This window comes from Denticeps clupeoides, chromosome 2 (assembly GCF_900700375.1).
Source record: "Denticeps clupeoides chromosome 2, fDenClu1.1, whole genome shotgun sequence".
Lineage (NCBI taxonomy): Eukaryota > Metazoa > Chordata > Actinopteri > Clupeiformes > Denticipitidae > Denticeps > Denticeps clupeoides.
Window position 1 is genome coordinate 19837621 of NC_041708.1, and position 16576 is coordinate 19854196.

The 16576-nt window shown below is 40.7% G+C and overlaps 2 protein-coding genes across 2 annotated transcripts; both read right to left on the bottom strand.

The window, feature by feature from the left end:
* Positions 1-1938: 1938 nt before the first annotated feature.
* On the bottom strand, positions 1939-6575 carry bco2b (beta-carotene oxygenase 2b). Its single transcript, XM_028967307.1, has 12 exons — positions 6518-6575; positions 6209-6407; positions 5922-6133; positions 5480-5595; positions 5274-5376; positions 4796-4924; positions 4560-4720; positions 4291-4458; positions 3652-3789; positions 2876-3058; positions 2675-2785; positions 1939-2589 (listed from the first exon to the last, which is right to left on the bottom strand). The coding sequence occupies exons 1-12, from the start codon at positions 6543-6545 to the stop codon at positions 2476-2478; spliced, it is 1662 nt and encodes a 553-aa protein (XP_028823140.1). The 5' UTR covers positions 6546-6575; the 3' UTR covers positions 1939-2475.
* A 4021-nt stretch (positions 6576-10596) lies between these two features.
* On the bottom strand, positions 10597-14782 carry sdhdb (succinate dehydrogenase complex, subunit D, integral membrane protein b). The gene is made up of 4 exons (XM_028969563.1): positions 14652-14782; positions 14347-14460; positions 13588-13735; positions 10597-12161 (listed from the first exon to the last, which is right to left on the bottom strand). The coding sequence occupies exons 1-4, from the start codon at positions 14692-14694 to the stop codon at positions 11996-11998; spliced, it is 471 nt and encodes a 156-aa protein (XP_028825396.1). The 5' UTR covers positions 14695-14782; the 3' UTR covers positions 10597-11995.
* Positions 14783-16576: the final 1794 nt, after the last annotated feature.

Consider the following 16576-nt stretch of genomic DNA (forward strand, 5'->3'; position numbering starts at 1 on the left):
TACAAACTACTTTTTTATTATTCATTTTATATTGAACTGAAGATTGCTATCTGTAAAAACAGTGTTAAAATCAGGTGACATGGATAATATATAGCATAAATTATATTGCCCCAACACTGAAAAAATCAATTAAATTTACTTTATTTGAATGTGTACATCAGTCCCACATGATCAGAATAAGGCCAACTGAAATAAAATTGTCTCTCTTTCTTAACTGTTACTCTTCAAAGCTAAATATTGAAATAATTTAAGTGGTGTTAAAAAATCTTGTTGAGTCAACATAATAATCTGTACCTTAATACCAATTTTTTGTGTAATGCCAAAGCAATTTTATCACTTTCAGAGATTTTCAACTGTATCTTCACTCAGGTTTTGTGTTACTGAAAAGTAGGGATGTGCGGATGGATCCTAAATATCAATACTATCAATACCAAGTTGGTATCAGTATTGGATCGAGACTAGCACAATATAAATAAATATTTTCGCTGTTCTGTCTCTGTACCACATTCCAGCTGAAGCCGGTAGAAATGCATCTCCTCACTCGGTGATGTCACAGAAAGAGGCGGGCCCAGCCTGTATGGTGCCCTGGACGAGCACCAACCCTGCCCCCCAACACCAATCTCATGGCACCACACTCTAGTTTAACTTTACAGTCACATTTACTTTTTGTATAAATTATAAGTATTGGATCAGTATTGCCAATAGAAACTGAATTTTACTTGGCATTGGATCGAAAAGGTTATATCAGTGGTGTTGCATGTCCATACTGAAAAGCTATTTTATTATGTATCTGGATTATATAAATATTGCATTAACCAGCTGCATGTGTTACAGTCAAACCATGTCATGTTGATGTCTAATTTCTATGAGGTTCTTCAATAGATGGGAGTGGTATAAAAAGACCGTGGTGAGAGAACTGATTGTAGAAAAACTCTTTCTCCCTCCACACAAAAGCACTGTACTCAAACCACTCCAACTTGATGTTACCTGGCAGAAAGAGGCATGGCACAATAGAGGTTAATTTATTAACACCGGTAAATAATTATTGCAGTTACATGTGAATATTTTATGTAAAAAGGTACCAATGTTACAGAGAAATCAAAAATAAGAAGAAAGAGTAAAGAGAGAGAGAGGGAGAGAAAAAGCCATGAGATCTCAGTCCCTTTTCCACATGTGAAATAGATCTCTTATACACCTGGCCAACAGGAAGTTGTCACTGGCCTACAAGAAGTTGTCATAGAACCTGTTGTTTCTGATGTCACGCCCCTGGTTCCTCCCATCTGGGGAAGACAAAGAGAGTGGGCGGTCCTGACGGCCAGCAGATCACACGTTTGGCTCGGGGGAGGCCGACAAAAGGCGTGTAAAACAGAGGTGTTGAATCTTCATGCACCACAAAGGCACAGGAATGTCACATTTCTTCTTGCAGACAGCCGCTATGCAAAACAAAAGCATGGTCCTGCGACGCCCAATCTTACAGTGGTCATGATGATCTCAGCAACTCTTTCACCTCATATGAAGGTCACCCACCCATCATTTAAACTAGCAATCACCCAAACGATGCGTGCTCACGGTAGCCTCCTTGTTCAGTTCATTCCCAGTAGGCGCACACCTGCCCTATATGATCCAATGACACTTTTTCTATTTCCAGTAGTAGACAAACATGATTAAATAAATTTTATGTTTTCAATTCAGTCACTTCCAGTCAATGTAAAAGAATCTAGTATATTCAACATCCTCGCTAATCTACTGACATGTACTTGACCAAATAATGTTTACAAAAGAAACATATATTTGTCATGCCACTTGGTTGCGGAAGTGAGGAGGCACACACTTGACATTTTAAATATATTCATATTTAATAACAGAAATAAACACAAAAGACTAAACAAAAACCAAGGAGCATGTGACTACTGTCAGCAACTGAAAAAAATTGGTGTCTATATTAATTGTGTTACATTTACTAAATTAATTTTTGTAAATTCAGAGACCCCCAATTTCCATTTTCAGCAAAAGCAAATGGATGGAAAGTTATCTTTAAAAAAATAATAATAGATTGACTTCTGCAGCATTAATGAATCTTGATATTCTTTCGATATTGTTTTTTTTTTTTGGAGGGTACAGTTACGACTGGATCAATAGGTGCTTCACTACTAGGTAATTAAAAAATAAAAACATTCCTCAGTATGAAACCACAGACTCCATAAAATAATAAACAATTAATAACAAAATAATAAATGTATTGTTTATTATTACCAACTATATTATTAATAACAGAATTAGTAGTAGTAGTAGTACATCTAGTAGTATGAGATCTTTGTTTTACAAATAAAAGCAAATGAAATATGCACTGTTACAACAATTTTTGCTGTCAAAGAAAATAACTACACAAAAACATGACTTTTTTTTTAACTGCCATTATTCTAGATTACAATACAGCAGTACACATATGATAGATTTAAATGTTGAAAAGAACTGTTACATGGAGTTAAACGCTCCATGGAAGCCGTAGGGAATGTTAACAGGAACTTCAGCTCTGCCCAGTTCTTCAAAAGATTTAGCATCCAAAACCAACATGAACGTGCTCTTATCCTGGAGAGAAACACGTGACTGTTTCATAAACCATTTGAAATTGTGTCCAAGGTATGGTTCTTGGAACATTTTTATTGCAGCCTACCTTGTTCGGGGTGATGACAACAGACAGAATTATCCCATCATCCTCCTGTGTTGAGTCTGGTGAGGGCACAAAGACCGGCTCCGAGGGGTAGAAGCCAGGCTTCTGCCACACCTGTATACAGGTGGCATATAAAGCACAGAGACAGCAGAAAAGGTTTAGCCATTTAGCATTTCAGAGTGATCTAACAAAAATTGAATTCACCTTTATTCTTTTGTCGTGGAGGTCCATTTTAATAAGGGAGTCGCCAACCAAATGCCTGAATCCACATCCGTAAAAGTAGCGGTATGGGTGAGTGTTACATTTTGAGTAGTTAATCTGTGGGAATTCTATGCCACCGTACTCCAGGAGTTCATCTCCATAGAGATCCTCATGTGTGCAGACCACCTTGTGGGAAAATAACATCAAGAAGTCAAACTATGCACACTCTTCTTCTTCTACTTTTGGCTGCTCCCATTAGGGATGGCAACAGCAGATCAAGCCCACCACATCCATACACCTCCTACTGGGCGTTCCTCTTTTCCATTTGCCTTGCACCTCTATCCTCAACATCCTTCTCCCAACAAACTCAGCGTCTCTTCTCTTTACGTGTCCTGACCAGTGCAATCTTGCCTCCTCGGCTTTGTCTCCAAAATATCCAAGGCTAACTGTACATCTAATGCAGTCATTCTTAATCCTCTGCAACCTCCAGCTGTGGATCCTGTCTTTTCTCCAACACCACCATCCCTGGTCTCACCAGTGTCTTGTAAACCTTCCCTTTCACCCGCCTGTCCTTTCACTCTTGCTGGGGGCCGCCTATCACAAATCACTCCTGCCAGTCTTGTCCACCCATTCCAGCCTGCCTGCACTCCCCTTTTCACCTCTCTTCCACACTTCACATCGGTCAGGACAACCCAAGTGTCTCAACACTCTGTCTATGTTTTATATATCTGCTTTAACCTTATCTGTTTCTTAGAGAGGACTGAAAGTGCAAGACTCACCTTGTTCTTAGCTGTCTTTATGGCTGATGCCGGGCTGTGCGGCCACGTGTTCAGGTTTATTCCTCTTGGCGTTACCTTGTCTACATTAAGAGGCAACACAAACCTGCGAGGAACAATTCTGCTCATGGTGTTGTACACCTGTTAAAATGAACAAAAATATTCAGGGCATGTTTTCACTGATATAACACAGCTCAACACGAAATCTATGCAGCTGCCGTCTCCCCTCCCAGTCGCCAGAGGTCGCAGGGGTGTTCCGGACCCCGTCACACCAGTAGGACACCACACTCAAGGCAGCGGACAGTATAAACGGGGAGAAAGAGGACAGGTAGCCGCGAGCTCATTCGTTGATACTTCTCACATTTGTTATAAGCCACTCCCTCACTGACCACGCCTCAAGCCGACCCTCTTCTTGCCCTCTTGTCTCTCGTTTGCCATCAATGTTACCGACCCACTCTTCCGTCCATGACCAAGATTCCAGCCCAGCCTCTGACATTGTGTCCAACTCCGATGACTTCCAGGCTTGCCGACCACGAGAACTGCCAGCCGCTTATGTGCCCCACGCCCAAGCAAGTGATAATGAGTAGGGTGATATATTAGATAAAAAGTGGACAATCAGTCTCCAACACAGTAATACCTCACCTCATCCAGAGCAGCTCCTGATTTGCGAAGGTTCTGGATTAGATAGTTGTTGATGGCATTTCCATCATCTGAGCAGCACATGTCAATCACTAAGAATCCATTTTCTTCAAATGCGTTAATCTGATGGAAGGTGGACAGTGGCTTGGTGTGGTACTTCATGGGGTTCGGCTATGATATAAACATGAAATGAACATGCCATTCATTCAGTGGACTGATAAAGTACAGTCATTTATCACCATTTAACCAAATTGAAGATTTGCATGCCATACCTTGCCTGTATGCTTGTTGATGAGGTGAAATATTGTGTCATGTTTGGGATCCCAGTAAATGCCTTCATTGATTCCTTTTCTTCTCATTTTACCAGTGAGGATTTTCAGAAGGTCCATCTTTATTGGCTGCTCAATGAACACAATGTAGTTCTCTGTCATTGCTGTAAAAACATAAACCATCAGTATAACATCAAATTAGGGGGAAAAAAACCTTACTGACATCTACACAATCTCACCAAAGCTGTGGTAGTATGAGGGTTTGGCTTTGTCAGCAGAGGGGATGGAACAGACTACAGAGGCGCCCTCCAGGGTGTCAGCCGTGCTGGATTTCTCAGGTGGAACACGGATGATGTTGTAAAAGGCCCCTGGAAAAAGACAACAGCCATTTGATTATTTTGAGTTCTCCAGATCAATGGTTAAAGAAACTTTAACTTTCAAGTCCTGAAATCCTCTGGGTCCTACCACAAGCTATGGTAAACCTTGCTTTGAAGACCAGAATACATTTGTTTTCACAATTTAATAATAATGTGATTATTTTGCATGATAACTCACTACACTACAATATAACCTACAATCATAAAATTATTCCCGATAAAGTAAAAAAGTCCAACTTCAATTGGTTGGGGCTAAAGAGATGTAAAATGACAGACTAAATACACACATAAGCAAAATATGAACAATCCTAGCAGTGACCTGGAGACCTAATAGACCAACCTTTAGAGGTGTAGGAGTTGCCCATGTTGTAGGTGGTCCCGTTGGGCTCAGTGTGAGGGTGAGCCGTGGCACCATTAACGGCAATGAAGTTGCTCCAGTCGACCTATTCGGATTAAAATGAGGATTCATTTGAAGTGCCAGTATCATCCGAACTGTTTTTGGGCCACCAGTGTGCGGTTCACTCGGTCATGCCACTGCACTGATACCTTTTTAGTTGCTTGCAGGGTTTCAGGGTCAATTTTATGCATGAAGTTGGTCTCAGTGCTGACATAATAATCTCCTTTATACTTCACAAAACTTACGCTGGCGTTGTCAGTCGCCTCTGAAAGCACATTAAGAAGTTACTTTGGCGTTAAAACAAATGCATTCCATTTCTTTCCTTCTGTCTGACAAATATCACTCTTCTCAAAACTCCCTTTATTTATGTTAACTTAACAAGTGCATCTGTGCATTTAGGGTCTTGTAATGAAAGACCAGCTATGGAATTTTCTATGAATATCCGTCATTTTTTTATTCAAATTTTTAACATCTTCTGAAGTGATAATGTGATTATTTTGATTCCAAAATATTTTTATAAATATAAATATTTTTGAGGACTAAGACATTTATTCAATATTTTTTCATGTATAAGGTGGCACTGTTTCTTACTTGGCACCTCAAACCGGGACACAAAGCGCTGAAATACATTGCGGCAGGGGTCCGGCATGGCAACCGTGCCAAATTCCGACACAACAATGCGTTCGTGTTCCCTGTTTTCCCTGTAGCAGTCACTGTCGAGAAACCGGCTCCTGTAGGTCACCTGCCCATCCTCAATCTTAAACTGATGCAGGAGAGCCATTCCGTCAAACCAGTGGTTGAAACTGGGATACAAAGACACAAATTCAGACCTGTGTGGAGCAGAAATGGGAGCCATGCGCTTTTTCATCGCCACTCACTTGTGTTTGCCGATCTCAAACTTCCCTGGGCCATTCCTCAGGAAACTGCCTCTGATCCATCCTGGAATTGTCCCATGGATAACAGTGGAAATCGGTTCTGGGCTCTCTTCCACTGTGCACACCAACTTTTCAATACATGGCAGATTGTGCACGTCTGTGAAATAGGGCTTTTTATTCTTTGATCTTTTTAGTTTCTGCCCTGTAAGAAAGATGTCTGTGTTATTGAAGCATACAGTTTATGTAAAAGTAAAAGCACAGGGCTATTGCATATCATATAGTAACAATTGGAGAAAATGCAAAAACAAGTACCTGGAGCATCTGTTTTGTGGTTGGGCATGATGTCTCGTGAAGCTGAGAGGAAGAACAGAGAGGAAGATTTTGCTGTGTCTCAGAGGGACTGGAGCCCATTTTATAGATCTCAGAGCATAACCAGACATGGTTACACAACACCATGAATAATGGATCACCGCTTTTACAATTAATGTCTGTTCTGTATGTTCTAAAGGTCTTATAATAGACATTTTTGTAAAACGTTGACAGGATGTTAGCTGAATTAATAGAGGTTGTCATTAATGATTCAACATTTTCTATATGATGTTTTAAGTTAGGCAGTGTATTTGCCATACATTCTGTATGTGTTTAGATCTTCCACCAGAAATTATCTGGAAATCTGTTTTCCAGATTTTGTTACATTACTGCAGTGCAATTGTTCCTCAAAGATGTACACACAGTAAGCAATATTGATCTTGTTAATCCAGCGTTTCATAATTATTCACACCCATGTCTTAACATTTTGTTGAAGCACCTTTGGCTGCAGTCACAGCCTCAAGTGCTCTTTGTTTGCCTCTACAAGTTTGGCACACCTGTTTAGGGGGGATTTCCCTCCATTCTTATCTGCAGATCCTCTCAGGTTCATTCAGGTGCTTTTCGGGACTTTCAATGGTGCCAAAATAATTTTGTATCCTTTCCTAGATTTGTGCTTTGCCACAATGTGGTCTCTGAGGTCAGTTCTTCTGATTTCATTGTTTGGTTTCTGCTCTGTTATACACTGTCAAAGACACAAGTTTGTGCCATTCAAAATGAATTCACCCCAGATGGACTTATTCATCTAAAATCCCATGAGCTCAGATTACTTTGTAAATTGTATTTCATGCCAGTTAAAATGAAAGGGATCCTCCAGACTGTTACCAGCAACATGTCCAAAATCCAGGGTCCGTCATGGTATGGAACTGCAGCGGTGCCCTTGTCCAAGGTAACTCTCACATGGTTAATGTGTGGCTACTGAAGAAGAAGAACTTTTTATTTCAGTCTTTGAAATTTAAATATTTACAAAATGTCCCAACCTTTTTTTGCATTGTTACAGTCACAGATAGAGAGAATGAATGTGCATTTACAATTTAATTGAAGCTGACCCAACCACATTAAATAAATATGATTCTGTGTAAACATATTGCAAGATCATAAATAGCTTTTTTATTTTTGGCCATGGTGGCAAACACATTAAAACAATTGATATCAGCTTAGATTAACCAAACAGGCCTTTTTCTGTTGCTTTACTGACTGAGCATGAAGAAAACATTTATGATTATTCACAGTATGTGGCTTAGAATTGTGGGGGGACTATGTTTCATCATCTGCCTTCTCTAAATAAATAAATATTAAATAATAAGTAAACACTAATTGCAAAGTGATTCCAGTAGGTGGCACCATAGTGGTGTTTTCAATCTGCAACACAGGCCAAAAGTTTGGACACACCTTCTCATTCAATGTGTTTACTATATTTTCATGACCATTTACATTGGTAGATTCTCACTGAAGGAAAACACATTGAATGAGAAGGTGTGTCCAAACTTTTGGCCTGTACTGTAATCTAAGTTAGAGACATTACTATAAGGCTTCAGGAAGACATCTGGCAGTGCAGCAAGGCCTAGAATGGGATATTAATCAGATTCATCTATTTTTCTGCACAGCACAGACATCCACATGACAAACAATTATTTTACATCTTGGGGTATTATGAACAAAGAAGATGCATGTAAAGGGTAAGACGTTTATTCATAAGTTATTATTATAAAATATTAATATTATATTAAATAGTATTATTATAAAAACTTAACAACTTAAGATGAACCCGACTTTTTTTTAACAATGTTTTTTTATATAAACATTATCATACAGACTTCTGTCTCTGTAACAATAATCCACTGGAACCATGAAGGAAAACACCAAGATGTCCACATTGTGGGCAAAAAATAAACCCAAAGATTAGACACGCATTAAAATTAACTCACTGAACTCACCACAGATAAATGAATTACAAAATCACACAAAGTATTCAAATAGCTCTAATTTTCACCGATATCTTTCCATGTCATTTTTTGTCAAGTGGATCATTCAACATCTTAATAGCCTGCTTGTCCTTAAGAGGTCACTGTGATGTTTCTGTCTCTGTTATTCCTTTCTGTATCTTTTGCAGTAAATTGTCCCTGAAAAAGGGACTGTGTTAATACCACTATGTTCATATTTTAGTTTTTTTTTTTCTTTTAAGTTGCAGTAGTGCAGAGATCCTCTACAAAATGATTTAATTCAAAGTGGATCACCTTCACCAGATGCTGGAATTAACTTATTATTATTTTATCGGGCTATGGTCAGAATGTTGGTGTAATTGTTGTTCCTCATCCAAACATCTGGATCTTCCAGTAGAAGCGCTCTGGCACCATCTAACAGACTTTACGTATGCAAGTAATTCCCACTGAAGTTTAGCAGGAGGAAAAAGTTGCAGAAGTGTTGCCCCTGAGAGGGTAAAGTGCATTTACTGAATTGTCAGTTTTTTATGATCATTTTAACAGCATATTGTTTTGTAGTTTAAATGAAATCCAAACAATTGGACCTTAGAACAGGACTGGTCCAGAGTGAACTGGATGTTACAGATACGTGACAAATCACATAACTCAATTTTCCAGAGCTAAGGAGGGGAAAAAGAAAATGGGGGCAACCCTTTTTGACTCATGGTGACCCAGGGGTGGTGCAGGGACAGTGTTCAGAGTTAAAGAACAGTCAGTGGGGACAATCTTGCTTAGTAACAATAAAGATCAATACTGTCTGCTGCACCATTGAAATGAATAAAGATGCACGACAAAGCACTTCACCTGATCTGACCCACACAGAACTCTTATAGAGGAAGAAAAAGAAACAGAAAGACCCGGAATGCAGCAAAACCTGTGTAAGAGTGTGGGTGAATAAGAATGTCCCTCTTCGGGAAATAAGTCTACTACTAATTGACTCCCTCTAATGGAAAGCAGAGTATAATCCTTTTTCATAATATACTGAATGTAGTTCAGTCAATCTTAACTCAGAATCAGAGAATCACTGGACTAATGAATGTCTTGGGTATATGGGACTTATATGGGAACAAATAAAATGATCAATTTCAGTGGTAGCACGTTTATTTGAAGAGTGGACTGCAGTCCTTCACAGCGTAGTGCGTAACCAACTGTTTTCTTGGTGACATTTATTTAATGGTTCTTCCATTTGTGAATGATCACACCCACTGTTGTCACCTTCTCACCCAGCTGCTTGGTGATGGTCTTGTAGCCCATTCCAGGTTTGTCTCTGACATCCTTGGAAAGCTCTTCTTACCTGTCCAGTCCCATTTCCTCTTATTTCCGTTCCACAGTGTGCCCGGAGTGAAAAGGTCACAATTCAAGAGGAAAAAAACTAATACCACTCAATACACACGCCTTGAGAGTTTGATTATTATAGTGCTTATGCTTCCAGCAACATTGTTATACCGTGAAATAAAAATGCTAAAGGTAAATATTCTTCTGAACAAGTATACTGGGAGACACAATGGTTCTCATTAGCATTGTCCAGGTCAAGAGGTCAGAATACCTCAGTGATTGCTGTTAATCTAAAATATTTACTGCTACCATAACATCTGTAGAACATCATATTTCCTGTCAACAGCGTAACACTTGTTACTTCTGACCTCTTTCTGAGACTGGCATTACAGTTCAGCTTGGAATCATTCCGTTCCATGATTCCGTGTAAAGGAAACAAAACCAAGAGTTACACTGGAATCAAACCTCTGACACTGTGTTTGTTCCTCATGAGACAAATACACATTTAATACTACACCTAAAGTACTATTCTCACAGTAAATGTATAAAGTTCATCCCGCCTGCAGTGGCAAGGAAAGGGACCTGTAATTAGAAGGTTGCCAGTTTGAATCCGAAACCGCCAAGGTGCCACTGAGCAAAGCACCGCCCCCACACACTGCTCCCTGGGCGCCTGTCACGGCTGCCCACTCCTCACCAAGGGTGATGGTTAAATGCATAATTGCAGAAAAGCTCATACTGCTGACCCACCACTGCACCACAGAAACCACATCAAGTGAAAATGCTTGTTTATGTCAATGTGATACACAGCAATGGGGCATTATACACAAGTTTGAAGGTACATTCTGTGTGCCACATCAATATATTTTGTTACTGTGGACACTGCAGCCATGTTGTCTCCCTGTACAGTATAGAGTAGACATGAGAAAGTTGACTACTACGTTAGCACTGCACACTGAGCATCAAACACACACGTGCTAATAAACCACATCTTTATTTGCCAATAAATGTTCAAACCATGATTATAACTTCACATGGAGAGTGGAGACATTGTGCATTCTGCAACGATGGCTTTTGAATTTTATCCTGGTGTCAAATTCATATAATTAAATGACTTAAGACACAACTGTGTTCAAATAATGATGTAAAGATTTAAAGTGACAAATGATGAGTGCAACACACCAAACTCATCAAACACATCAAAAATGGCCCTCAATGCCAAGTTACCTCTTTTCCAACTCTGGTTTGTGATTCAATGATAGCGGAGACTCTGGGAGCAGTGAGAACAGACAGAAAAATGGCCAGACAAAAGTTACTTGATTAACTGAACCCCTGAATTTGTTTGGACCAACAATAATAAATTAACACAAAGCTTCACAGCCAATGCTGGTCGTAATTTTGCTGACTTATTTCAGCCCCATTATAAAATGTTTATCGGATAAACTTAATCACCCCCACCCAGAACAGGAAAAGCATCATGTGCAGTCTGAGGCCGTGATCTGTAAGAGCACGTAGCCATGTAGTCATTCTTCTCATTAGCCATATTCAGTGGAGGCCAGAAGGTCAAAGACATGTCACCATGAACAGAGGAGACAGAATGGAATTCCTGGCCTTGTGACCTATTAATAAGGGACTTATCACATGCTTTAACTTTCCCCAATAGTCCAGGAAAAAAAAAAAACTGAACTCTGCATGGAGAGTCTGATGAAATCAAAAATCACGGGGATTCATTCAGATGGTCAGAAATGAGAACGGATTGTGTTCTGGCAAACGTGACTCACTTCCTGTACATTTATGGTTAAAAGCAGTGCTTCTGCAAAACCTCCTAGTGCTGGAAATCTCTCTCCATCCTGGCCAAGACATGGCAGAAATAAAACGTTCTGGTAGGGGGATTTCCAGGTTCTAGGCAACTCACAGGAGGACTTGCATGTGACTGTAGTTGCATGCTCTTCTGGCATCATGACCAAATTCTCACTCCAGTTACCAGAGAAAGACCATCTGACCCCTGCTGTGAATCTGCAACCCTGAATTCAATGTTAATTACTTTTCAAAAATCATGAACACGAATCAACGCAGCATTTTCATAACTGTATGCGTAATAATAATTTAGAAGGTGTGTGTGTGACTGCATACAGTCAACTGCATGAGGGCCATGCCAGCGTCAGTCCCTTTATTTACTCCAGAGCAGGGCCACAGCTTTACAGATGCCGATGTCGTTGTAGTTGAAGTAGCAGAGGCCTGCGAACGTAACCGCAGAGAGCGCGAACAGGCCCACGTTGGCCGCCTTCACCTTCGCTTCTCCATGGACGTAGTCAGTAATCACCTGGCCAAGTCCCCTGCAAGTGTAGATCAGACAGAACCAAATATTAAAAACACCAGACCAAGCGCATTGTAGTAATGTCCAACTACAGCTAGGACTGCACAATTCTAGCACAGTTGAGAGTCATAATGGTTTTTAAAAAGTGACGTTATGACTTTTCATGGATCTAATTCATTAATTGCACACGGTAAATAAGATTATATAATAAATAAGCTATTGTTGTGAGTGGGTATTTGGGCTGAAAGAAATAATAATAATAACTGACTTACATATAATTTGACTAACTGCTGCTGCTCTGTGATGATGCTTAAAATTAAATATAAAAGACGGTGCAGTCACAAAACTAATTCCTGTTCAGATTAGTTACTATACAGATTAGAATTGATTTAATATTAAAAATAAAAAGAATTCACAGAACTATGACACCAGAAGAAAAGTTAAATGAATTGAGCACCAAGAACAGGAACAAAATTCCTGTGTACATTTTTCTTGGTCCTGTTCTTCCTTGTAAAACGATCCTTGAACAGGTGATGTGATCATTATGGGCTTCCATTTGCCATGACAAATTCCTTCAATGCCACGGAGATGCGTTTGCAATTTTTGTGTGTTGACAATGCAACACAATGCAGAAGTGATTGCCATTGTGATACACAGCAAGCACAGTACACAATGCACGCAAGAAATTGTTTCCTCTCCAACCAACCAATCACCCTTGGTGAACAGTGGGCGGCCAGGAATGATGCCAGGGGAGCAGTGTGTAGGCACGGTACCTTGCTCAAAGGGGCTTCAAAGGCACAGTGATGGCTTCCTTAACCACTAGGCCATTCTCATGATGTTGGATGCGTTTCCAACTCACATGCCAGTGGTGCTGTGTAGAAAAATCTTAAGACTTCTACACTGCACTAACCCCATTCCTTAGAAATATGAGGTGTCTTTCAGTGCCAACTTATAAATAGTGTAGATTCATGTTTCTAGACTGGCATTAAGCAGTCCAGCCAACATGCTGCACATGCCGACATAATGAAAGAAACTTTCAGAATAACCAATTACTCTTACTTCCAAGTTTGTCATCATTCCTGTTGATTGGTCTGGCTGCAGTCCTTGGCGAACTTTGAACTGCCAGTAAGTAAAGGTCCTGTAATGCCGTAAACTTATATGCTATTCAAATTTAAAAAAACACTATCTAACCAAGTTTGGGTTGATTGAGTGGCACCTTGGCGGATCGGGATTCGAACCAGCAACCTTCAGATTACGGGGTCGCTTCCTTACCCGCTAGGCCACCACTGCCCCTAATCACAATAAATGTTCTGTGAAGAAAGCAGCCTTTTTTCCTGCAGCAGTGGTCACGTGACCTTGGCGCCATGAAAAGAAAAACAGGCGGAATGGAATTCTGCATTCTTACCACAACACATTATGATAAAATAAGACCGAGTCCTACACACCAGTGGCCATGCAGCGTGAGGGCTGCTGCTATGGCATAGTCCACCGCTGGCACTGGATACATGTAGGCCACGGGCCCCAGACCCAGCAGCGCTACGCTCAGCACCCGCTCCGCGGTCCAGTGCAATGACGCTCCTTTTGAGCCGGCAGCTACGGGCCAGAGATAGGGGGAAAAAAACAAAAAAACGAACTTGTTAATTGTGTTACCTTAATGATCATTTCTCCTGCTGTGATAGAAATTGATTGTGAATAAGAAAAACAGACCCAAAATATTCCAATAATCAATCATTTATTTTAGTTGTGCTTAGTGAGTGAAATGTGAATGAAAGGCCAGATTATTATGTGACAATAAAAGCCAAATTCCACCACAACGAACTCATCAGCTTGTGTGATGTCTGCTTCATAGTTGATCACATGACGTCCAGGCTTAAGCTCGTTTATGATCACACACTAACCTTTTGTTAATCGTTTGACCTTTCAAGCAGATCAGACCATTTTCATCATTTCTTTTTTAAAAAAAAAAAAAAAATCGCACAAACGGACAAGTCATTGACTGATGAGATTAAATTTCTCTCGTCCATGAAACAGCAAAAGAACGGTTCGGCGGTACGCCTCTCCGTCACTTCACGTCGATAAAAAAAAAGACATTTATATTCATGAGATCTAATCAGATTAGTGTCACGCTCCACTCTGAAGAACTGGGCCCGTGTTGGACAGAATAAGATCCGTATGTGTGTCGAGACGTCGTGGTAAAAACCCACCGTGGCTGACCGGAGAGGTGTGCAGGCTCGCTGGGAGCCGGGGAGGTCGGTCAGGCTCCCGGTCGCGCTGGCCGATCAGCGGCCTGAGAGGGAGGAGGCTGCGCAGGAGCAGCGCTGCGACAGAAACAGACAACGTCACATATTGGAGAAGTTCCTTCAGCTGGTGTTACTTCAGCTCGTCGTATTCGGACAGGAACGCGGTTTCGTCCCCAACGTGAAACTAGCAGCGGTGGGATTTGACCGCACGACTACGAAAAGCCAGACGGGTCACGTTACGCGGAGATCCGGCAAAAAGAAACACTCACATCTCCTGCACACAGAACCCATCCCGACAAGCGCCGCCATCATCACCAGCACTAGCAGCCAAGGTCACACCGCTCACCCGGAAACAGTTTCTCTGACTTCCGTCTAGCGTCGTGTCTTAAAGGTTCCGAATTATTATGCAATGTCTGCGTTTATAGTCATGTAATTCTTTCTTTTTGAGTTTTATAGTGTTTAACTGCTTCTCAAAGTTTGGATGAATTTCTGCTTCGGAAATCGTGTGTTATCTGTTAGAACAAACCCCAATCACTGGCTTTGGTGTCACGTGTACTTCACTTAAACTATAGAATGCAGAGTGAGGTCTTGAACCGACGGTGTCAGCAGCTCGGAACATGAATGGGAAGAGCTCATGGACACATTTGAGCAAATGTTCTGTTCATTTAAAGTACTGGGTCCTTTTAAATAAAGCTGTTGAAATAGCACAGGAGAGCTTGAGAAGATTGGGTCAGCAGATTGAGGATCTGTGCCAATAAACTGTAATTATGTTTGTAAAACATTGTCCTGATGCGGCTTTTCTGCAGTTCAAATGCCCCAATAAGTGGACAGCAAGTGAGGTATAGGAAGATCTCGACCGCTATTAAACAGAGTTGAAATAATGTTTGACATCTAGCGAGACACACCACTGTTCACCACGTTCAGACACCTGATTTGATGATCCATTTTATGCACTATTTTGTGTAAATAAATTCCAGAAGGAAGGCATATTTGATACAGGATCTATGATTCAGCACCTTCAATAATGAGGCGGAGTTGACAATGTTACATCAGAATGTTCTCACTGACCCAAAACCATTCACTCAATATATAGTACTGGTTGGATATAGAGGGAAACTTACCAGACCAAAATGCATGTATGAAACACAGTTAAAAGTGTACGGGGAAAGTTGCATTGTTCTTGTTGTCTCTGGACACAAAGATGAAATATTAATTGCCACAAACGTGATCCAAGTTTCTTATGCACCGTATGAAAACCACCAATGGCTACTGGACGCGTCTCTCCAATAGTGACCTACAGTCACCCACCAGATGTAACTAATTTTTGGATCTCCTGGCAAATATGAGCAGGTGGAGAGATGACATTTAATCTGTGGAAAATTGCCAAATGATGTTCCAATGTCCTCAGGGACCACAGAACCATCTAGGACAGCGCCACGTGACATCATTGTGGGACGAGTCGTTATACCATTGTGGGGTGACTGCTGGATACCCATGAAGGTGATTAATCTTTCTGATAAAACCATCTGGATTTTAAACTCTTGCAAGGAGTGAGTTGTACCAAAATAGCCTCATCTGGGCTAGAATCTCGTCCGATCAGTTCCTTGGATCTCAACCAACGGCTGGAGACTGTTGGCCTCACAGACCGTGAAATTGACTCTTGTCCGGTTAGCTTTGCAGCTAAGGAAACTTAGTTCATGCACTTGAGAACTACAATGATGTCTTTTCCAAGCATGCTTTACATTGTTGGGAAGCCAAAAGTTTTGTACATCATATCAGGCTCACTGATAAGCGGCCCTTCCGACATTGCGTGGCCCCAGCCCGCTATCAGAAGCTCAGGCAAGTGCTTTTAGAAATGGAGGAGCAGGGTATTATCCGCAAATCCATGACCAAATATGCTTCTTTTCTAGTCTTAGTATGGAAGAAGGATGGTAGTTTGAGGATTTGTACTGACTTTAGAAGGACGCGCACACCCGTTGCCACTCCAGGAGCGTTGGGTGGAAATGCACTATTCTATAGTATTCCCATGGCTGAAGAATACAGAAATCGGGGATTGCGCAACAGCCAGAGAGGATGAGTGTTTTTGGCTACTTTAATTTCAGTAGCCTGTTATGTTATCTTTAAGGCTGCAACTAACGATTATTTTTATTAATTAATTTTTATTAATCAGAGAATTGGATTAAAAAAAAATAAA

What these genes read in the sequence shown, in the direction of transcription:
- bco2b (XM_028967307.1), bottom strand. Translation starts at nt 6,545, where the DNA reads ATGCCCAACCACAAAACAGATGCTCCAG. An exon ending in CCACAAAACAGATGCTCCAG is followed by an intron (nt 6,408 to 6,517) that starts GTACTTGTTTTT and finishes TCTTTCTTACAG; the next exon opens with GGCAGAAACTAAAAAGATCA. An exon ending in GTCCCGGTTTGAGGTGCCAA is followed by an intron (nt 5,596 to 5,921) that starts GTAAGAAACAGT and finishes ATGTGCTTTCAG; the next exon opens with AGGCGACTGACAACGCCAGC.
- sdhdb (XM_028969563.1), bottom strand. Translation starts at nt 14,694, where the DNA reads ATGATGGCGGCGCTTGTCGGGATGGGTTCTGTGTGCAGGAGAT. An exon ending in GGGTTCTGTGTGCAGGAGAT is followed by an intron (nt 14,461 to 14,651) that starts GTGAGTGTTTCT and finishes TTTCTGTCGCAG; the next exon opens with CGCTGCTCCTGCGCAGCCTC. An exon ending in CACCTCTCCGGTCAGCCACG is followed by an intron (nt 13,736 to 14,346) that starts GTGGGTTTTTAC and finishes TCTGGCCCGTAG; the next exon opens with CTGCCGGCTCAAAAGGAGCG.